At 43.8% G+C, this 23161-nt stretch overlaps 1 protein-coding gene across 6 annotated transcripts in view; it reads right to left on the reverse strand.

Moving 5' to 3' along the window:
* Positions 1-13313: 13313 nt before the first annotated feature.
* ttll4 (tubulin tyrosine ligase-like family, member 4) overlaps positions 13314-23161 on the reverse strand; it is a 70583-nt gene continuing 60735 nt past the window's right edge. For 2 of the 6 annotated variants that reach the window (XM_067987047.1, XM_067987046.1), the window contains exons 17-19: positions 22571-22641; positions 18171-18253; positions 13314-17191 (exon numbers count right to left, since the gene is read on the reverse strand). In XM_067987047.1, coding sequence (XP_067843148.1) covers positions 17101-17191; positions 18171-18253; positions 22571-22641 — 245 coding nt within the window. In that variant the 3' untranslated portion in view covers positions 13314-17100. Of the gene's footprint in view, positions 17192-18170; positions 20628-22570; positions 22642-23161 lie in introns of those variants that run through there. The other 4 variants (XR_010963379.1, XR_010963378.1, XM_067987048.1 and 1 more) reach the window with 3 other exon arrangements.

Genomic DNA, 23161 nt, shown 5'->3' on the forward strand with positions numbered 1-23161 from the left:
ACTGCCTAAATTTGTCACATCAGCAGACTTGTTTGGAGTTCTCCTTAGCAGGACAGAGCTGCCTGCAGCTTGATATATACATACCAGAGCTTCACTAAAGCACTCTGCTGTTCAGTCTGATGGATCAGGCTTAAATCATATACAAGAGTGAATAGTTTAGGATTATAAGAGGTTGATCTAAACAAGGGGTTCCGGTGGTTTATATATAGAATAATGGATACCCGGGAGTGAGTTACAGGCTGGAATCTAATCGAGGGGTTCAGATGGTTTATATATAGAATAATGGATATCCGGGAGTGAGTTACAGGCTGGAATCTAATCGAGGGGTTCAGATGGTTTATATATAGAATAATGGATACCCAGGAGTGAGTTACAGGTTGGAATCTAATCGAGGGGTTCAGATGGTTTATACATAGAATAATGGATACCCGGGAGTGAGTTACAGGCTGGAATCTAATCGAAAGGCTCAGATGGTTTATATATAGAATAATGGATACCCGGGAGTGAGTTACAGGCTGGAATCTAATCGAAGGGTTCAGATGGTTTATATATAGAATAATGGATGCCTGGGAATGAGTCATAGATTGGAATCTAACAGAGGGGATCAGATGGTTTATATATAGAATAATGGATACCCGGGAGTGAGTTACAGGCTGGAATCTAATCGAGGGGTTCAGATGGTTTATATATAGAATAATGGATGCCTGGGAATGAGTCATAGATTGGAATCTAACAGAGGGGATCAGATGGTTTATATATAGAATAATGGATACCCGGGAGTGAGTTACAGGCTGGAATCTAATCGAGGGGTTCAGATGGTTTATATATAGAATAATGGATATCCGGGAGTGAGTTACAGGCTGGAATCTAATCGAGGGGTTCAGATGGTTTATATATAGAATAATGGATATTTGGGAGTGAGTTACAGGCTGGAATCTAATCGAGGGGTTCAGATGGTTTATATATAGAATAATGGATATCCGGGAGTGAGTTACAGGCTGGAATCTAATCGAGGGGTTCAGATGGTTTATATATAGAATAATGGATACCCGGGAGTGAGTTACAGGCTGGAATCTAATCGAAAGGCTCAGATGGTTTATATATAGAATAATGGATGCCTGGGAATGAGTCATAGATTGGAATCTAATCGTGGGTTCAGATTATGGACACTAGCAGTTCTCCTGGCAGCTATTCTTCAGGGAGAAGGTAGATGGCAAATTCCGTAGGGCTTTTAATCAGGGAGGCATCCGCTCCTGCCCTTCCCCAACCTCCGCACACGGGCTGTTTAAGGTGGAGTCACTGGGTACACGGGGCACCAGTTGCACTGCTTTCACCTAGAACATTTTTTTATCGTGGTTAATTCCAATCGGTAAGACATGGTGGAGATGTGCTGAAAATAGCTGACTGGCAGAACGGTCTAGGAACATAGAAAGAGTAGGCCATTCAGCCCCTCAAGCCTGTTCCACCATTTAGTTAGATCATTATGATAAGGCAAAGAAAAAGAAATTATGCTCCCTTTATAATTGCAGAAGTACTTCCAATAGATCACTCAATGTAAAGATGGGGTAAAGAACACCAGATAGATTATTGTTTGCAAGTATAAGCTATTGCATATTGGTAGAAGAAATATCAGAAATAAATGATGAATCGGTCACATTTTGCAAGGGCCAGTGAGCATTGGGGCTGCTGTACATTGACCAAAAACTTAACTGGACCAGCCATATAAATACCGTGGCTACAAGAGCAGGTCAGAGGCTGGGTATTCTGCGGTGAGTGACTCACCTCCTGACTCCCCAAAGCCTTTCCACCATCTACAAGTCTCAAGTCAGGAGTGTGATGGAATACTCTCCACTTGCTTGGATGAGTGCAGCTCCAACAACACTCAAGAAGCTCGACACCATCCAAGATAAAGCAGCCCGCTTGATTGGCACCCCATCCACCACCCTAAACATTCACTCCCTTCACCACCGGCGCACTGTGGCTGCAGTGTGTACCATCCACAGGATGCACTGCAGCAACTCGCCAAGGCTTCTTCGACAGCACCTCCCAAACCCGCGACCTCTACCACCTAGAAAGACAAGGGCAGCAGGCACATGGGAACAACACCACAAGCACGTTCCCCTCCAAGTCACACACCATCCCGACTTGGAAATATATCGCCATTCCTTCATCGTCGCTGGGTCAAAATCCTGGAACTCCCTCCCTAACAGCACTGTGGGAGAACCGTCACCACACGGACTGCAGCGGTTCAAGAAGGCGGCTCACCACCACCTTCTCCAGGGCAATTAGGGATGGGCAATAAATGCCGGCCTCGCCAGCGATGCCCACATCCCATGAACGAATAATAAAAAATAACATCATCAGGCCTCTCCCTTATAGGGCAGAATGCATCACAGTCCCATTAAAATATTCAGGGAGAGGCTGTTCCATCCAAAGTGACAAGACAAGAACATGAATTAAGTTGAAACATAACGGATCACACCTGGTAGGATTGCGGGTTTGAGCAAAGTCCGAATCCCACTGGCCAACGTCAAGTGCTTCCCCCAACCCTCTGAAAATGAGACACACCACTGAAATTTGAGGAGGTCCATCCACACTGATCGCACTGAATCGGTCCAATTTTAACACAGGCCATTGGGATTGTGCTAAACCCAAACTCATCAGGATAAGTCAAGTTCCTCCCCCTTAAAGGGGTAGCCCAATATAACAAAAATTAAACATTTTTGTTTGTGATAATTTATTGGATTCTTTCTTACTGGTTACAGCACGCACAGGGTTAAAGTCAGATATTTTTAGCTCATTTTTCAGAGAACGTACATCCCAGTCTGGGATACCCTTCAGGAGCAGTATTCCTAAGAAAGATTTCTCAACAGATTTCCGCTTAGGAGTCGCTCTGTCCAATTTGGTCATCTTGGTACCTCGGTCAGGTACAGACACAGGTTGAGAAATGTCTTTCAACTCTGCTGTATACGTGTGGGTCTACATGGTTTGGAAACCTGTGAATGGTTGACTATTCAATGCAGTTAATTCGAAGTAGTTTTTAATTCCTTTTGTGCTGTGGTATCCTTAAAAGAAATTTGGGGGCTACATTTTGGCTGCATTGCAGGCAGAATCAGGCAGTCTGAAGCCAGCAGTGTCAGGTCTAATCAGAAGGCTCTATTGTAGCATACTGCCACATAAGAAGTGAACGACCATGTTTTAAACATCAATTTCATGTTGAGGGTTAGTGCAAGAAAAGTTGTTTTGACAGAGCATAATAGCTAAAGTCTGTAATGACTGTAAATACACTTGTTATACTGAGAACTGCATATTTATTTGTTTACTGTTCAATAAATTCATCTGTCGTTTTATAGCCTAAGCCATGGTCTGATGGATAATTTATCCTTCTGCCTTTCTGAAGTCCAGGCGATCATGTAGTGGAAAATTCCAGTAAGGCGGAGTACAGTGACAAGGCTTTTCTGTTCAGCCCCTAGGTGTCACTACGTTTACCCTTACACTGAGCAGTTAAAGGAACACTCCAGTTCATCGGAGATGCAAGGTCCACTTAAGGGAGTGGCTAGTGACGCTGAACCCAAGGAATATTTCTAGAATAAAAAAAAACAAAACTATATCTCCGCCCAAACTAAACCAGGTGAAAGGGTCCTCTTTGAAAGTCTGGCAGGATTGAGCAATATATCAAGCATCCCTGTCAACCGCGCCCCCCCCCACCACACAAAAGGGAGACGTAACTACAATTTCAAGTGGCCCATCCAATTTGATTCACAGTGAATCTGTCCATTAGCAAAGGTTTGTTTATGGGTGAAAGTATCTGCATCGGTGTGAAGCTGCTGCCAACGAGGGTAATCAAGTATTGGAAAGCAGCTCGAGAGCACTTGGCTCAGTTGGTAACTTTTGCTCCATTTGTGGGTTTAAGCCCCATTCAAGACCTTTGGCACGCAATTTGGACGGGCGTTCCAGTGCAGTACAGAGGAACTCCTGCACTGAGATGCCAAACAGAGGCCCCGTCCGCTTGGTTCAATTGGGCACTAAAGATCCCACGGCATATTTCAGGTGCTGATGGACCTGCTGTGTATTTCCAGCATTTTCCGTTTTTATCCTTGGATTTCATTCTTTAAAGATCAAAACGGAACACTGCTCAACATCACTTCTTAATTTACTTAATCTTCTCACCTACTTTTTTCAACTTTTGTTGTGCCCTGCACTATGGACCTTGACCCTTCATGCAGGGGCCTCAATAAAAACTTACATTTTAAAAAATTCCATTTTATTATCACAATAAATCCTGTTATACAGTATCAACACCAATCCATTAATGCCTAGGACCACATCTCAAATTCCCCACCCACCCTCCCCCCATTTTAAACCATATTTATTTGTTATTGGTCATCTCTCTACCTCTCTCCTCCTTTAAGTCGCTCCTTAAAACCGACCTCTTTGACCAAGCATGGTGGTCACCTGTCCTAATCTCTATTTTCGTGGCTCGGTATCAAAATTTGTCTATTAACGCTCCTGTGAAGTGCCTTGGGACGTTTTCACTACGTTAAAAGTGCTATATAAACGCAAGTTTTCACTAATACTTATGATTAAGTATTAGTGACAGGATATTGGAAAAATAGTCTTGATCTACAATGCCCAAAGCAAACTGGGCTGAGGCTATGTGAATAAGGATCGGCGCACAACAATATAGCGTGCTGGTGTTGTGCTGTTTATATGGATGAGCTGGTGATACATAGTACGTCCAGTCACTGTGAGCCAACATGTTCTGCATACCTACCAGGCCACTATTGCTATATTTAGCAGGGTATCTCCCCTCCCCCCCCCCCCCCCCACCCATGCTATATATAACACCTTGGGCCTTGCAATTCAACTCGACGGTTGTAATGTTACTATTACATGCTGCAGTAGGCACGACAACAGAGAAGAGCAAAACAAGCCTCTTAATTTGGTTTGTAGCAAAGAATTTTTTTTAACTAAAAAATTACAAATGCCTCTATTTTGAGATGTGGAGATGCCGGTGATGGACTGGGGTTGACAATTGTAAACAATTTTACAACACCAAGTTATAGTCCAGCAATTTTATTTTAAATTCACAAGCTTTCGGAGGCTACCTCCTTCCTCAGGCGAACGATGTGGAAATCTTGAGAGTAAATCTTTCATTAGGATTGGCTTCCTTTATTTTACATCCAAAACAAGCCGCATACCACAAACTCCACACAACCCAGGCTGGCATTCCAGAACAGTATCGAAGGGGTGCTGTACTGTTAGAGGTGCCATTCTGTGAATGAAATATTAAAACAAGAGCCTATTTGCTTATTCCAGTGGACGTAAAAGATCCCATGACATCATGTAAAGAGGAAGATGGAATTCTCCTCTTGTGTTGTCCAACATTCTTCTCTCAATCAGTAACATTGAGAAGCAGATTAACTAGTCATTCATCTCATTGCTGTTTGTGGGATCTTGCCGTGTACAAAATGGTGTCTGCACTTCAAAGCAATTTATTGTATGGGATGTCTATGGGAAATATGATAAAAAATTATATAAATGCAAGTCTTCCACAAATCTAGTAAGATATAATAGCTAAAGATGGTCTTTAAGAACAATAAACATTTTTTTCTAAGAAATATCTATTTACTGATTGCTTTTCCCTCTTTTCCTGAGGTGCTGATTCTTGGTAGGTGGCACCCGTCTTCTACATCACTTCATTGGCCATTCATCGAATTATTATATCCACCATCATTGAGCTTAGGCAGCAAAACACCCTTTGCTCCTTCCTTCATCTGAGTTGGGGGCAGGGTGGAGGGGGGCGGGTGGTGGTGGTGGTGGTGGTGGTGATGGGAGAGATAAGGTATGACTGGTGCACACATTCAATCATTAATACCAAACACAATCTACTCTTCCAACCAAGTCGGGTGCTAGAAGAGGAGGCCCTCCTCTTTAAACTGGGATCACACCTGGAAGCACATTTGCTGTAACGGGTAACATGAATAGATAGTGCTGGGCAACTTGAGAACTCATTTTCTTCAGCCTCTTTTGAGCATATCGCCAATGCCAATTACAAGAAGCGAAGCACATCTCTGGTCCTGGTGGCTGATCCCTGCCTGGAGTTACTAAAATACTCTTGGGTGCCTTTGCAACTCCAGAAGATATGCATGGGTGGATTTGTTGGAAGAACATAAGGCTTGGAAACTACTGTGAAATTTCTTTTTAATGCCCAAAAGTAATTGATTAAACTCCGGGATATCAACCTAGCATTATCATTAGGCCACAGCTTGAGTACTGTGTACAGTTCTGGTCACCACATGACAGGAAAGACGTGGTTGCACTAGAGAGGGTACAGAGAAGATTTACGAGGGTGTTGCCAGGACTGGAGAGTTTTAGCTACAAGAAAAGATTGGATAGGCTGGGGTTGTTTTCTTTGGAACAAACGAGGCTGAGGGGAGATTTAATTGAGGGATATAAAATTATGATGGGACCAGATAGAATGGATAGGGAGGACCTATTTCCCTTAGCAGTGGGGTCAGTGACCAGGGAGCATAGATTTAAAATAATTAGCAGAAGGATTAGAGGGGAGCTGAGGAGAAATTTTTTCACCCAGAGGGTTTTTTTTTATTCGTTCATGGGATGTGGGCGTCGCTGGCGAGGCCAGCATTTATTGCCCATCCCTAATTGCCCTTGAGAAGGTGGTGGTGAGCCGCCTTCTTGAACTGCTGCAGTCCGTGTGGTGACGGTTCTCCCACAGTGCTGTTAGGAAGGGAGTTCCAGGATTTTGACCCAGCGACAATGAAGGAACGGCGATATATTTCCGAGTCGGGATGGTGTGTGACTTGGAGGGGAACGTGCAGGTGGTGTTGTTCCCATGTACCTGCTGCTCTTGTCCTTCTAGGTGGTAGAGGTCGCGGGTTTGGGAGGTGCTGTCGAAGAAGCCTTGGCGAGTTGCTGCAGTGCATCCTGTGGATGGTACACACTGCAGCCACGGTGCGCCGGTGGTGAAGGGAGTGAATGTTTAGGGTGGTGGATGGGGTGCCAATCAAGCGGGCTGCTTTATCTTGGATGGTGTCGAGCTTCTTGAGTGTTGTTGGAGCTGCACTCATCCAAGCAAGTGGAGAGTGTTCCATCACACTCCTGACTTGTGCCTTGTAGATGGTGGAAAGGCTTTGGGGAGTCAGGAGGTGAGTCACTCGCCGCAGAATACCCAGCCTCTGACCTGCTCTCGTAGCCACAGTATTTATATGGCTGGTCCAGTTAAGTTTCTGGTCAATGGTGACCCCCAGGATGTTGATGGTGGGGGATTTGGCGATGGTAATGCCGTTGAATATCAAGGGGAGATGGTTAGACTCTCTCTTGTTGGAAATGGTCATTGCCTGGCACTTATCCAGCGCGAATGTTACTTGCCACTTATGAGCCCAAGCCTGGATGTTGTCCAGGTCTTGCTGCATGCGGGCTCAGACTGCTTCATTATTTGAGGGGTTGCGAATGGAACTGAACACTGCAGTCATCAGCAAACATCTCCATTTCTGACCTTATGATGGAGGAAAGGTCAATGAAGAAGCAGCTGAAGATGGTTGGGCCTAGGACACTGCCCTGAGGAACTCCTGCAGCAATGTCCTGGGGCTGAGATGATTGGCCTCCAACAACCACTACCATCTTCCTTTGTGCTAGGTATGACTCCAGCCACTGGAGAGTTTTCCCCCTGATTCCCATTGACTTCAATTTTACTAGGGCTCCTTGGTGCCACACTCGGTCAAATGCTGCCTTGATGTCAAGGGCAGTCACTCTCACCTCACCTCTGGAATTCAGCTCTTTTGTCCATGTTTGGACCAAGGCTGTAATGAGGTCTGGAGCCGAGTGGTCCTGGCGGAACCCAAACTGAGCATCAGTGAGCAGGTTATTGGTGAGTAAGTGCCGCTTGATAGCACTGTCGACGACACCTTCCATCACTTTGCTGATGATTGAGAGTAGACTGATGAGGCGGTAATTGGCCGGATTGGATTTGTCCTGCTTTTTGTGGACAGGACATACCTGGGCAATTTTCCACATTGTCGGGTAGATGCCAGTGTTGTCGCTGTACCAGAACAGCTTGGCTGGAGGCGCAGCTAGTTCTGGAGCACAAGTCTTCAGCACTACAGCTGGGATGTTGTCGGGGCCCATAGCCTTTGCTGTATCCAGTGCACTCAGCCGTTTCTTGATATCACGTGGAGTGAATCGAATTGGCCGAAGACTGGCTTCCGTGATGGTGGGGATATCGGGAGGAGGCAGAGACGGATCATCCACTCGGCACTTCTGGCTGAAGATGGTTGCAAACGCTTCAGCCTTGTCTTTTGCACTCACGTGCTGGACTCCGCCATCATTGAGGATGGGGATGTTTGCAGAGCCTCCTCCTCCCGTAAGTTGTTTAATTGTCCACCACCATTCACGACTGGATGTGGCAGGACTGCAGAGCTTTGATCTGATCCGTTGGTTGTGGAATCGCTTAGCTCTGTCTATAGCATGTTGCTTCCGCTGTTTAGCATGCATGTAGTCCTGAGTTGTAGCTTCACCAGGTTGGCACCTCATTTTTAGGTACGCCTGGTGCTGCTCCTGGCATGCTCTTCTACACTCCTCATTGAACCAGGGTTGATCCCCTGGCTTGTTGGTAATGGTAGAGTGAGGAATATGCCGGGCCATGAGGTTACAGATTGTGCTGGAATACAATTCTGCTGCTGCTGATGGCCCACAGCGCCTCATGGATACCCAGTTTTGAGCTGCTAGATCTGTTCTGAATCTATCCCATTTAGCACGGTGGTAGTGCCACACAACACGTTGGATGGCGTCCTCAGTGCGAAGACGGGACTTCATCTCCACGAGGACTATGCGGTGGTCACTCCTACCAATACTGTCGTGGGCAGATGCATTTGCGACAGGTAGATTGGTGAGGACGAGGTCAAGTAAGTTTTTCCCTCGTGTTGGTTCGCTCACCACCTGCCGCAGGCCCAGTCTGGCAGCTATGTCCTTTAGGACTCGGCCAGCTCGGTCAGTAGTGGTGCTACCGAGCCACTCTTGGTGATGGACATTGAAGTCATAGAGTCATAGAGTTATAGAGTTATACAGCACGGATAGAGGCCCTTCGGCCCATCGTGTCCGCGCCGGCCATCAAGCCGTCTACTCTAATCCCATATTCCAGCATTTGGTCCGTAGCCTTGTATGCTATGGCATTTCAAGTGCTCATCCAAATGCTTCTTGAATGTTGTGAGGGTTCCTGCCTCCACAACCCTTTCAGGCAGTGAGTTCCAGACTCCAACCACCCTCTGGGTGAAAAAGTTTTTTCTCAAATCCCCTCTAAACCTCCCGCCTTTTACCTTTAATCTATGTCCCCTTGTTATAGAACCCTCAACGAAGGGAAAAAGCTCCTTAGTATCCATCCTATCTGTGCCCCTCATAATTTTGTACACCTCAATCATGTCCCCCCTCAGCCTCCTCTGCTCCAAGGAAAACAAACCCAATCTTCCCAGTCTCTCTTCATAGCTGAAGCGCTCCAGCCCTGGTAACATCCTGGTGAATCTCCTCTGCACCGTCTCCAAAGCGATCACATCCTTCCTGTAGTGCGGCGACCAGAACTGCACACAGTACTCCAGCTGTGGCCTAACCAGTGTTTTATACAGCTCCATCATAACCTCCTTGCTCTTATATTCTATGCCTCGGCATAGAATATAATGTACTCTGGTCCCCCACCCAGAGTACATTTTGTGCCCTTGCTACCCTCAGTGCTTCCTCCAAGTGGTGCTCAACATGGAGGAGGACTGATTCATCAGCTGAGGGAGGACGGTAGGTAATCAGCAGGAGGTTTCCTTGCCCATGTTTGACCTGATGCCATGAGATTTCATGGGGTCCAGAGTCAATGTTGAGGACTCCCAGGGCCACTCCCTCCTGACTGTATATCACTGTACCGCCACCTCTGGTGGGTCTGTCCTGCCGGTGGGACAGAACATACCCAGGGATGGTGATGGAAGAGTCTGGGACGTTGGCTGAAAGGTATGATTCTGTGAGTATGGCAATGTCAGGCTGTTGCTTGACTAGTCTGTGGGACAGCTCTCCCAATTTTGGCACAAGTCCCCAGATGTTAGTAAGGAGGACCTTGCAGGGTCGACTGGGCTTGATTTGCCGTTGTCGTGTCCGGTGCCTAGTGGTCCGATGCCGGGTGGTCCGTCCGGTTTTATTCTTATTATGACTTTTCGTAGCGAGATTTTACAACTGAGTGGCTCGCTAGGCCATTTCAGAGGGCAATTAAGAATCAACCACATTGCTGTGGGTCTGGAGTCACATATAGGCCAGACCGGGTAAGGACGGCAGGTTTCCTTCCCTAAAGGACATTAGTGAACCAGATGGGTTTTTACGACAATCCGGTACGGACCAAGTGCTGGAAAGTGGGATTAAGCTGGATAGCTCTTTTTCGGGCGGCACGGACACAATGGGCCAAATGGCCTCCTTCTGTGCAGTAACTTTCTATGATTCTATGATTATCACCTCAGGCTGGCTGCATTCAACCAATGACAATTCCAATATCCCAACAGGGTGTCTATATTTAACTTCATAACCTTCAGTTCTGTAGCTTATCAGGTACTCAACCAGATGTCCACCTCCCCAATTCTCTTGAAGTTGACTATTATTGGGGTACTGCTCCACAGATGCTGGCAGCCCTACAGTGCCTCATCCAAGTGACTATTCTTCATGTTAATGGAAGTAACATTGCACATATTTCTTCTGATGGAAAAAAAAGTGATCAGTTTCATTCACAATGATAAAACCGTGTGTCATCCTTGGCTCGTTGGTAGCACTCTCTTCGGGGTCAAAGGTTAATGGGTCAAGTCCCACTCCAGGCTGATGCTTTAGTTTTGCACTGTTGGAAATGCTGTCCTGCTCCACCTGCCCTCTCAGGTGGACCTAAAAGATCCTGAAGCACTATTCAATGTGCGGGAGATTTCTTCAGGTGTCCTGGCCAACATTTATCCCTCAATCAACATCACAAATGCAGATTACCTGGTCATTTATCTCATTGGCGTCTATGGGACCTTGCTGTGCCCAAATTGGCTGCTATGTTTCCCTGCATTCCAAATGTACTTCATTGGCTGTGAAGCACTTTGGGACATCCTAAGAATATGAAACGTGCTATAAAATTACAAGTCCATTCTTTGAAACAAAAGTCAACTGGTCTTTAATGGAGGCAGTACACAAATAATATAGCAAGCCAGACAAAACTTCTATTGTATGGGAAGGCCAAATAGGTACAAGTCTAGGACACATAATGGACTTCTATCACACACATTATCGTGAGGTTTTTGCTTTAACTCAAGTGTGTTCTTAACTTGCAATAAAAACATTGTCCTCCTTTTGGTCCATCTATATAGCATGCCAAGGTAGTGAATGGATGGCCTAGTCCCATTAGTTGAAGAGAGATACCTGATAACTACAGACCGGTCAGTCTAATGTCAGTTGTGGGGAAATTACTGGAATCTGTCATCAGGGACAGAGTAACTGAGATCTTGGATAAGTGTGAGCCGATCAGAGTTAGCCGGGATTTGTGAAGGGTAGGTCACTTCTGACTAATCTCGTTGAATTTTTTGAGGTCACTAACATGGTGGATAAGGACGTGTCTATCGATGTTATCCTTATGGATTTCCAGAATGTATTTGATAAGGTTCCGTACAAGAGATTATTAGCAAAAATAAATGCACACGGAATTGGAGGTAATTTTGTGATATTGGTTGGAAATTGACTGGGAGGTAGGAGACAGAGTAGGGTTAAAGGGAACGTACCCCGACTAGCGGGATATGACAAGTGGTGGTCCCCAGGAATCTGTACTGAGGCCTCAGCTTTTCACCACATATGTCAATGACTTGGATAAAACAACAGAGTTGTATATCCATGTTTGCAGATGATGCTAAGGGGGTAATTTTAACCTAACTCACTGACCGGTCTATAGTTATCTGATATCTTTTGACTAATGGGACTAGGGCATCCATCCACTGCCTTGGCATGCTGTAAGAAAATACTTGAATTAAAGCAAAAACCTCACGATAACGTGTGTGATAGAAGTCTATTATGTGTCCTAGACTTGAAGACTAACGCCCCATTGGATTGCTCTTGTACCTATTTGGCCTTCTCACAAATAGAAGTTTTATCCCACTTGCTATATTATTTGTGTGCTACCACCAATAAAGACCAGTTTTCATATTCATATTCATCACCTTTCATATTCTTAGGATGTCCCAATGGAGAGTAAAATAGGGCAGGGTGTAAAACCAGCGTTGAACTCGATCCAGTCATTTTCCCGATGGGTAGGCTGGGTTAAAATTGCCCCCAAGTTAGGAGGCACAGTAAGTTGTGCAGATGGGAACAGGAAGTTCCAAAGGGACTTAAACAGATTAAGTGAGAGAGCAAAACTGTGGCAAGTGGAGTTCAATGTGGGAAAGTGCAAGGTCATCCATTTTGGATCCAGGAAAGTCAAATCGTTATATTTTATTACTGGTGAGAAACTAGGAACTGTGGAGGAGCAGAGATTTGGGTGTCCGTGTACACAAATCACTAAAAGCTAGTGCACAGGTACAAAAAGTAATCAAAAAGGCTAATGGAAGGTTGGCCTTTATCTCAAGGAGGCTGGAATATAAAGAGGAGGAAGTGATGCTCCAGTTGTACAGAGCCTTGGTCAGACCCCATTTGAAGTACTGTGTTCACTTTTGGGCACTGCATCTCAGGTAGAATATATTGGTCTTGGAAGGGGTACAGCACAGATTAACTAGAATCATGCGGTGCTTAAGGGTTAAATTATGAGGACAGGTTGCATAAACTTGGCTTATATTTCCTTGAATATAGAAAGAATATGTCACAAGGATTGTGACTACCTCAAGCACGGGACTCTTGAGCCAGTTCCTTTTTCCAAGTTCTCAATGAACACATAATTAACTCTTTTTCCAGTTTGCCCGTTCCACCTTTTCACTATCGTTTAATCTCTGATCTCATTCAAGACTGGTGGATTTTCTGAAGTTCCATGCAGAGTCCAAGCTAACTCGCTTGCTTATCATTTAATACATAATTCATTTGCATTTGTTTCAGGATAGGATGCATCATTTGAGTCGTATGGGAAACATTGAAGAATTGGACAGTACACAAGGCATTCGACAACATTAACTGCAAGATATCTTTACTAGGATTCTTAAAACTATTGCTCAGCCCCACACTGCAGTCTCTCGACAGTTGCCTGCATTATTTTCAGAAACTGATTCTGCAACAGACTCTTGGCGACGTTAACGAAATAAGTAAACATAGCGACAGCAGACAAGTGACAGAATACAGAACATAGTTCTCTTTATTAATGATTCTTATTTTAAAAAAATCTGTTTAACATGAAACAGATTCTGAATTATTATAAAATAGCTTCTGAGTAAACTTGTGTCACAGTTTGAGAAAGGCAACGATCCTCGTTTTCCGGAACGCTGGGCCCTGCGGCCAGGGCTCGGTGTGGTTAGCACGGAGGCGGAAAACCAAAGACTGAACAAATTCAAAAAATGCATGAGCCACGCCAGTCTTGTAAACAATTCCTTACACAAATGAGTTAATCAGGTGATACCCAGCCCTTTGTAGGATTTCTTACATAGTCCTTTTCAGCTGTCAGCAGATAGACAGTAGACAAGCAGCAAACATTACATGCTGGATACAATTTAAAGCAGCCACACACACACACATACATGGGTATGGATTCATACTGTTGTGCTGCATTACTAGGATTGCTAGGTTTAAGCCAATGCAACATTTCACTCAATTTGTAATCTATGACTTTAATTAATATGCACACAAATGTTCTTAAAAGCAAAATATTTATTTGAATTATTGCCACAATCATTGCCTTCAGGGGAAAGAGGGAGCTAGCATGCGGTGCACATCACTAATTGTTCTGGCAATAATGGGCTTACTATTATTAAACCAAAGAACACCAAGCAGAAATCCCACAAGGCAGCTATCGCCTTTCTAATCAGTTGTCATTTCACAGGTGGTCAGAGCTACTTTTACCCCTAGTTCACAGCAAACTTGTAAACATTTTAAACTTGTGTGTATATATAAGAATTTAAAAATGATCAAAAAGCTTTTTGTTTTGACCTATATCACGCGGCAAAAGACTAGGGTGGAAAGTGAGTCGAGGAGAAGCTCATGGTTCTGATCGTTCGGCAAGTCAGATTTTTTTTTAAAAAGTATATATTTTTAATTATTAGAGATTAAATGTGGAAAGAGCAGCCTTGTTGCAGCCACTACGCTTACTGGAAGCAGTCACAAGTTTCAGAACTGCCTGCAACAGGAAACTCCAGTCCACAGCTGTGCAAATACTCCGCGAGTGGTCAGCGTGGTTACTCTCATCTGTTACGAGTCTGTATGCATTTCGGCAGCAGGTGAGCTGGAGACAAGTTAACCCTTTCTCATTCAAAAGCTTTGGCGATTCCGTTAGCTGACGATCTAACGTTTGCTTTAGCCAGGAAATCAAGAGCTCTTTTATAGGAAACTCAAATTTGAAAAAGGTTTTCCCCTCTTGTTTACTCGCCCCCCCCCTTCCAAGTTGGAGATCTCAAAGTGACTAAAATGCTTTCCTTCTATAACCCACTTGGGTTGGGACAGATGCCACTTCTTTTTTTTTTGAGGGAGTGGGGTGACACAAGAGGGACAGCAGAAAAAAAAACGGACATCAGGCACTCTATTGTTCATCTACACAAGAGTCAGAAAGTAAAAGGCATTTCTCTGTCATAAAGTTATCTCCACATCATAAAGTTATTACTCATTGCAGTTCTCTAAGTAGTTCAACCAGTTTGTCCCCCCACTCCCTCCTACTTTCATTCAAGGCACTTGTTGTACTTGCAGATGTTCCAGTAATCCAGAACAATCTTAACACCTGGCTCAAGGCTTCCTTTGATGTAATCTTCTAGTTACTTGGCAGGTGGGAAGCGCTGGGAGACCTATACATCAGGTGCCAATTCTCTCCTGGTTTGATCCAACATTCAATTCATTTGATCTTTAACCCCCCCCACACACACACGGTGATAACACCCCTAAAGCAACTTTGTGCATAAGCAGAAACGATGTGCAGATTTTTAAAAATATAAAGCGTCCTTTTTTTTTTAAAAAAAGTAACAAAATATAATTATATATATGTTAGAATTTCCTTTCACATGCCAAGGGGCTCCTCTGAGGGAATCAAGCCAGAGCCCATTTTTTGTATTGCAGCTGTCCCAAAAACACCCTCCCTCAGAAATGAAAATTGCTAAATTTCTGGGAAAGGACAAATAAACTTGAATACTTTCAAGTAGGGTTGAGTAGTACTAGAAGTTCAGCTTCAAGCTTCCACTTGACTTTGTTGCTTTGATGGGAAGGAAGGAATGAATGGTTATGTACTGAATATGGTCTTTTTGTACAATCTAAGACTGGCCAGTACAGTTTCAAAGTTCCAGCAGGGTGGGTGGTGCCTACAACTTTCCAATGCCCCACAGCAGCACGGTGGCAAGCAGAGCCTACACTCTTCCTCGAGGGGGGCCTGGTCACTGGACTGCTCCTGCACACGACCTAGTGAGAGATATAAAGCAATGGTGGCCAAAGCCCGGAAGCAGGTCTGAAATCGTCTGTCAGCTGGGGAAAGTGCTTGGAGACTGCGGAAGAGAAACAAATTACTCTCCACAAATGAACATTGAAGTTTGATATCCACATCACAATGCATGAAAGCTGTAGCAGAAAGATGAGAAATCCTGCACCAGTAACACAAATAAGCTGAATGTAGCCTGAAAGTTAATATGCAGCACATCCTCTTCCATATCACAGCTGCACTGTGAGTCAGCATCTCAGTAACAGCGGTATGAATTGCACATGCCAGAACAGTACACTGTTCTGCACCAGGTGTTCACCAGAAGTATTGAAGTTCTGACCTAGAGGCTTCCCTGTCTTGATTGCACCATAGCTTGACAGGACTGGATATGTACCAGTGGGGTCAAACAATATAAAAATTATACATTGGTTGTCATACATGCAAGATGAAGCCAGATCGGCAAAAGAGAGTTTGAATTACCTACTGCTTCCACCAATAGGCTAACACTGTAAAGTCTGTAAAAACTTGGGTATCAGTGGAGACCAGTTTATCAAGGCAGTCAAGATGAAACATTGCAGGTTTACTGAATTGTGTACATTTTTAAAAAAAAAAGTGAACTCTTATACAAAATCCGGTAGTGATATTTTGTTAAGGTGATTTCAGAAGCAATTTCTAGCTACAAGACTTCACTTTTGGTCTCCAAGGCTTCATTATAAAAAAAGTGATAATCTCTAATCCAACAAGGTACTCACTGCGTCAGTGACAAGTAGACTGCAGTGAACATTCTCACAGCTCAGTGCAACAAGTAAGGGATGGAGGAGAAAATAACTTAGTGAAAGAGTGCAACAGGTCTTAACAATAAATTAACAAAAAAAAATTATCGATCAAAATTAGGCATCAAGAGAATATCCACTTTGCATGTCTTAAATGCTCCTGCAGGTCACTTCAGTATTTAAAAATATTTTCTTCGTAGCGTGGAGAGACTTCCTGGATGATTTTGTTCGACAGATAAAGAATTCCCATGCCTACTGCAAAGCCATTCACCATACTGTAAAACTGTTGTCTGTGGAGAGAGAACAGTTGTGCTCGCCTGCATTCTGCAGCCGGGCATTGCCTAGTGTTCAACGAGGACTTTCGAACACCAGTCAAACACCAGTGAGGCGGGGAGCTGATAAAATATCTGCATTTTGATTTGGCAGTTCAGTAAGGCTTAGACTCATTTAGATGCATAGTGTACATTTCACGATATAGTGAATGGCTGGTGTGATACAGGAACTCAAATCAAGGAGGTTCTGTGCTTAACAAAGTCAAGCTGGAATACAAACTTGCATGTGGCAAGGGGGTCATTTCCCTGCTCCCCCACCCTGTTCCTCAGCTGAGGTAGACATATGAATGTGTGGAATCAAGCTATTGGGAATCAGCAGTGAGCTTCGCTTCCAGAATAGGGTAAGCTGGACGACGAGGAACACTCCACTGGGCATCTGTGGTAGCAACTAGTCTGTAGGCTATCAGGATGACTGCTGGACATCCACTGGTAGCTGTGGAGTAAGATAAGGTTCCTGCTTGATGGTAGTTTTCTTTTTTGGCATCATATCTCTACTGTGAACAAAAGAAGGACAGGTCTCTTATGAAACTGCCTGTACGCTCTACGTCTCCCTTCTCCCATTTAGCTCTAATTATCACCGAGAACACATATTCGGAACCTACGTCAGTCATGTTTATTCTCTGCAAACCAGCAACCCTCTTAACGTGTGTCCTGTTAACACAAGGTACCTTCGTTTTGGGTTTCAGCACAGATATCAGTGAGGCTATGGAGTGGCAGCATTACATAATGAGGCCTAAATAAAAAAAAGTAGTAATCTTTTTATATCTAAGATGTCAGCTTTGGCTCAGCGGTAACACTCCTGCCAAGTCAGAAGGATGTGGGTTCAAGCCCTCCCCCGCTAGAGAATTTGAACACAGTCTAAGTAGGCTGACACTACAGTGCAGTACTGAGGGAGCACTGCACCGTCGGAGGTGCCATCTTTTGGATGAGATGTTAAACAGAGGCCCCATCTGCCCTCTCGTGTGGACATAAAAGATCCCAGCGCACTATTGCGAACAAGAGCAGGGGCGTTCTCGGAGTGTCATGGCCATTATTTATCTCTCAACCAACATCACTAAAACAGATTATCTGGTCATTTATATCATTGCTGTTTGTGGGACCTCGCTGAGCACAAACTGGCTTCCATGTATCCCTATGTTAAAACAGTGACTACACTTCAAAAAGTACTTAATTGACTGTAAAACACTTTGGGACTTCCTGAAGTCTTGAAAGGTGCTTTATTATACGAGTCCTTTCCCTTTATGAGAGCTGCCCAGTGATTAAAACAAAAGGATGAAAATGACGGAGGGGATGTAATCCTGACGTGGCTTACATCATTATATTTATCTTTGAAAAAAATCAGCACAGCTACATTGGTCAAAGGAAAGGGTCAGTTATTAACCGAAGCTTTAAATTAAAAACAGATCAGCTTTGGTTTCAAACAGCAGCTACTGCTGGTTTCTCTGCCTCGGATCCACCCTGTGATGCTCTTACCTCAGCAGGGAAGTATTCAGCTTGCACACCCCGTTCAGACTGAAGTCCAACTTCTGAGAGACATTAAGTTTGGGTGGGTGCCACTGTTGAGAGGAAAAAGGGAAGTTTTCATTTTTACCCAGGGTAACAACACCCGCTTCCCCGCAATAACTGAAATTACAGTAAACAGGTTTCTCTGTGGCAGGTGTACTTTCAAGAGGGTTTACTGTTGACGTTGCACAAGAGATTATTGGCAAAAATTATAGCGCACGGAATTGGAGGTGACCTTGTGACATTGGTTGGGAGGTACGAGAGGAAGAGTAGGGATAAAGGGAATGTACTCTGATTAGCGGGATATGACAAGTGGTGTTCCCCAGGGATCTGTACTGGGGCCTCAGCTTTTCACCATATGTATCAATGACTTGGATGAAGGAGTAGAAAGTTGTATATCCAAGTTTGCAAATGACACTAAGTTAGGAGACACGGTAAGTTGTGCAGATGGGATCAAGAAGTTACAAAGGATCATAGACAGATTAATTGAGTGGGAAAAACTGAGTTCAATGTGGGAAAATGTGAGGACATCCATTTTGGATCCAAGAAAGACAAATTGGAATATTTTCTTACTGTTGAAAAACTAGGAACTGTGGAGGAGCAAAGAGATTTGGATGTCCACATACACAAATCACTAAAAGCTAGTGGGCAGGTACAAAAAGTAATTAAAAAGGTAAATGGAATGTTGGCCTTTATCTCAAAGGGGCTTGAATATAAAGGGGAGGAAATTAAGCTTCAGTTGTGCAGACCCTTGGTCAGACCCCTTCTGGAGTTACTGCATTTAGTACTGTGCCCCACACCCTCAGGAAGGATATATTGGCCTTGGAGGGGGTACAACGCAGATTCACCAGAATGATACTGGGGCTTAAAGGGCTAAATTAGGAAGACAAGTTGCATAAAATTGGCTTGTATTCCCTCGAGTTCAGAAGATTGAGGGACAATCTAATAGAGATGTTTAAAATGACAAAAGGATTCAATAAGGTAGCTCCAGAGAAATTATTTTCTTGGGTGGGGGAATCCATAACGAGGTGGCACAATCTTAAAATTAAAGCTAGGCCATTCAGGAGCGAAATCAGGAAGAACTTTTTCACACAAAGGGTAAAGGAGATCTGGAACCCTCTCGCCCCCAAAAGGTTGATGCTGAGTCAATTGAAATTGCCAAGACCAAGGTTGATAGACTTTTGTTAGGTAAGGGTATCGAGGGATTATGGATCAAAGGCAGGTAAATGGGAGTTGAGGTTTGGATCAACAATGATCTGATTGAATGATGGAACAGGCTTGAAGGCCTGAATGGCCTACTCCTATTCCTATGTACCAGGTCCTTCTCCCATTTCCTTTTATATTCTTCGTTTTCAAACATTTATCCAATTTAATTGGAAGTGATATTGTAGTCTCTGTCCTAATAACTTTGCGGTGAAGCATTCCATGTCTTGTGTACACCTGCTTAAGGTTGTGGCAGAAAGGTGAACCTAGGGGTTGTAGTTCATGAAATACCGAAGAAGCCGTAGGGAAAGTGAATACTGCGGTAGGATGTGTAACTAGGACCGTCAAGTATATAACTAGAAATATAATACTTACCTTATATAAGGCCTTGGTTTGGCTGCATCTACTTTTGGTCCTCTCACATGGTGGGGGTATTGAGGACCTACAGAAGGCCCACAGGAGCTACCTGAATGATACCTAGGGTTAGGGCTCTTTGGAATCAGGATAAGCTCAGGGAGCTGGGCTGTTTTGACTGGAGAAGCGTAGAGTTCGAGGCACTATGATCAAGGTCTTTAAAATGATGAAGGGAATAGATTCTGTTCGGGTGGATAGGTTAGATGCCAGCAAGTACAATTGTACCCATTTATTTGCAACTCGCTTGATTGTAATTCCTGTTTTAATGCAACCATTTCTAAAGTCCCATTTTTTCTCCTATACCTCCGGTTGTAAAAAGTTTGTTTCATTGCAATTCCATTTATTGCAACTCCCCCTTATATGCAAGAGTGGCCTGCAGAAATACCACTTCAATGAGACTTGTCACCTTTGAACTTGGGGTTTCTAACTCAATCTGATTGGTGATCATGTTGTAAAATGTTGTAATAATTCTTCACTGCATAACAAAAACTCAAAGACAGTGAGCACTTTTCTTTTATTTTTTTTTAAAAAGTTGTACTGTATTCACTCGTAAGATGTACGAAATTTAGCAAATAGAAAGGTTGTTGTGCACCAGACCAGCTTTGATTTTTGTTGCTTTTTTATCGCTTCCTGCTTTACAGAAATTCTCATTTTATCGCAATTTGCGAGGTTGTCCCCAGCGATTGCAATTAAGCAGGTTCCACTCTACTTCTTTTTGGCAGAGTCATCGACCTCTTGAACAGATTGCCAGATCATGCGGCGAGTGTGGATTCACTGCAGTCCTTCAAAAAAAGGCAGCTAGACAAGCTCCTGAGATTGGAAGACACCTTTGGTTATAGAAGGTAGGCGAGTACTAGCTGTAAATAACGATTATCAGTTACTGCAGTCTCTCGGACCTTGCTCAATTACCATTGGAGGTTCGTAGGAAAATGAACCAGTCTTCCTCCCACCCCCCTACTAAATTGGCGCACGGCTTTTTCATCTCCCATAACATTGAGTGACTTGCGGAGGAATGGGGGTACATCATGCCTGGATAAACTAATTGGTCTTTTCCTGTCCTTTTTGTATGTTTCATAAGGTGTCAAAAATATATATTTTTTCTTACTTCCCCTGCGTTCTTGTGATCATCCTTCGTCTATTCTCCCTTGTTACTAATTCACTAGCCAACATGAAAAAAAAAATCTCTCACCATTTACCCTCTCAGGATGCTTTAATAATTTTGAAAATCTCTATTAGCTATCCCCTTAACTTTCTCTGTCCCAGTGAGGAAAGCCCCAATTTTTTTCTTCTGGCCCTTTGCTGTGCCCCATCTTTACAAGGCAGCTGCTAACTTTAACATTAAAAGCGCTGGATCGTCAGGTACGGAGATCCCAGTGCCTACTGCCATTTTAACTTGGGTTTCTTTTTGTGGCAAGTGTTGCTGTACTTTCCAATTGAGGCAAAAATGAAAACTGAAATGAAAATGCTGGGGGACCCCGAGGTGATCGATCAGCACTTGGAAGTGAAAGATAGGGTTAAAGTTTCAGGTGTTCAGTTGAAGGGTTACACCCAAAATATTAACCTAGCTTCTCTCTCCCTCTCTCTCTGAAGCTGACTGACTTGCCCTGTTACCAATATTTTCAGATTTTATTGCAGTTTCTAATTGATCATATTTGAGAGAGAAACGAAAGAATAGGATTCACCCTCCCTTTCGAGTGCATCTCCTGAAACCACGAAAAGCAACTGTTTTCAGTCAAAGAGTAGCAGGCTGGCATGAGTGAAGCTATTGTGATGTACCCAAACTTAGGTTGGGCATAGTTGAGTCTTCACAAAGTTGCTTTACAGTGGAGGATTGGCAAATGCAGGGTTGGTACTAGACCAGGCTATCTGGGTCAAGCATGTGTAGGTTGATGCCCATCCTTTAGACAAGATGACCCAACAGGCCCATGTGACTCAACCGATGACACAGACTTCAGAAAGCAACAGCTTAGTCTTGTCAGCATTCATTGTACTGAGCATAAGTGCTGTCCAGAGTTAAACTGGTTCAACTGTCTGGTACCCATTTTGGTGATAGGAGCTTGTGTAAATGATTTCTACTCAGATTTTAAGGTCCGGCCTGGCTTTAAGTTAGGAAATCCAGAGTAGGAACAGGGCCCAGTGATATAGTATACAGATGCACGTTACAACTGAGAGATTTGTAAACAATTTTACAACACCAAGTTATAGTCCAACAAATTTATTTTAAATTCCACAAGCTTTCGGAGGCTTCCTCCTTCGTCAGGTGAACAGTGTGGAAATCACACACCGTTCATCTGACGAAGGAGGAAGCCTCCGAAAGCTTGTGGAATTTAAAATAAATTTGTTGGACTATAACTTGGTGTTGTAAAATTGTTTACAATTGTCAACCCCAGTCCATCACCGGCATCTCCACATCACAACTGAGAGAGACAGTGCAAGGTCCTCAACTTTTTAAATCCTGCATTTCCAACTGCTAGGAGATATTCGAGTGGCCTGGAGTGACTGTAATTTTTCCTCCCTGTGGAGATCATTTAGCTGTCACTCTGCTTCCCCCTCAGATGTCCTGGCCAGTGTCAAAATCACTATACAATTAATCAGTGCAACAACTTACATTTTATGAAGCACACTGAATTGAGCACCCACCCCAATGTAGATCCATCATCCAAATGAATGATAGATCTTTCAATGTGAAGAAACAAAATCTGAACCCGACAGAGACAGAAGACTGTGAAAAGACAATATTCCTGGTTACTCACAACATGTGAAGGATTAACACATAATCCCAGGTGAACTCCTCTATAACTCAGTTCTTTCAACACATCAATTCCTGCAGGAAGATAAATGGTAACAGAGTAAAATACTAATTTGAAAAAGAACTTTTCCGTCCTTTCTCCTGTGAAAGCATTCTGTCCTTCCTCCAGTTTTTTTGATTGGATATGGTTTCCAGGCACCAGCCATCCTTTGGGACCTCACTCGAATGGTCATTCTTTACATGCGTGTCCAGACAGAGGATATTGGGGCCACACCCAATCCTGTCTTCACTTGCACTTTCCAGCAGGTATCACTGGCCAATGTTCAGAGGGAGTGAACCAGTGTTAATTTTCGTTTTCCTAATCCTGAGTCAATGGGGCCCAACTGTAGCACCAGTGCTGCGGTTAAAGCTGAGGTCAGGCCGGAAATCGAACCTGGAAACCCCCTGGTGTGCACAGCTCAGTTCTACAACAGGCGCTGTGCTTGCCACTGGAACCATCGCGGGAGCTAATTTAATAACAAATTTGAACAAATATGGCTACAGTATGAACAGTGCACAGATTTTACACTTTAGAAGGAAATCAGATCGCCACCTC

This window comes from Heptranchias perlo, chromosome 7 (assembly GCF_035084215.1).
Source record: "Heptranchias perlo isolate sHepPer1 chromosome 7, sHepPer1.hap1, whole genome shotgun sequence".
Classification (NCBI taxonomy): Eukaryota; Metazoa; Chordata; class Chondrichthyes; order Hexanchiformes; family Hexanchidae; genus Heptranchias; species Heptranchias perlo.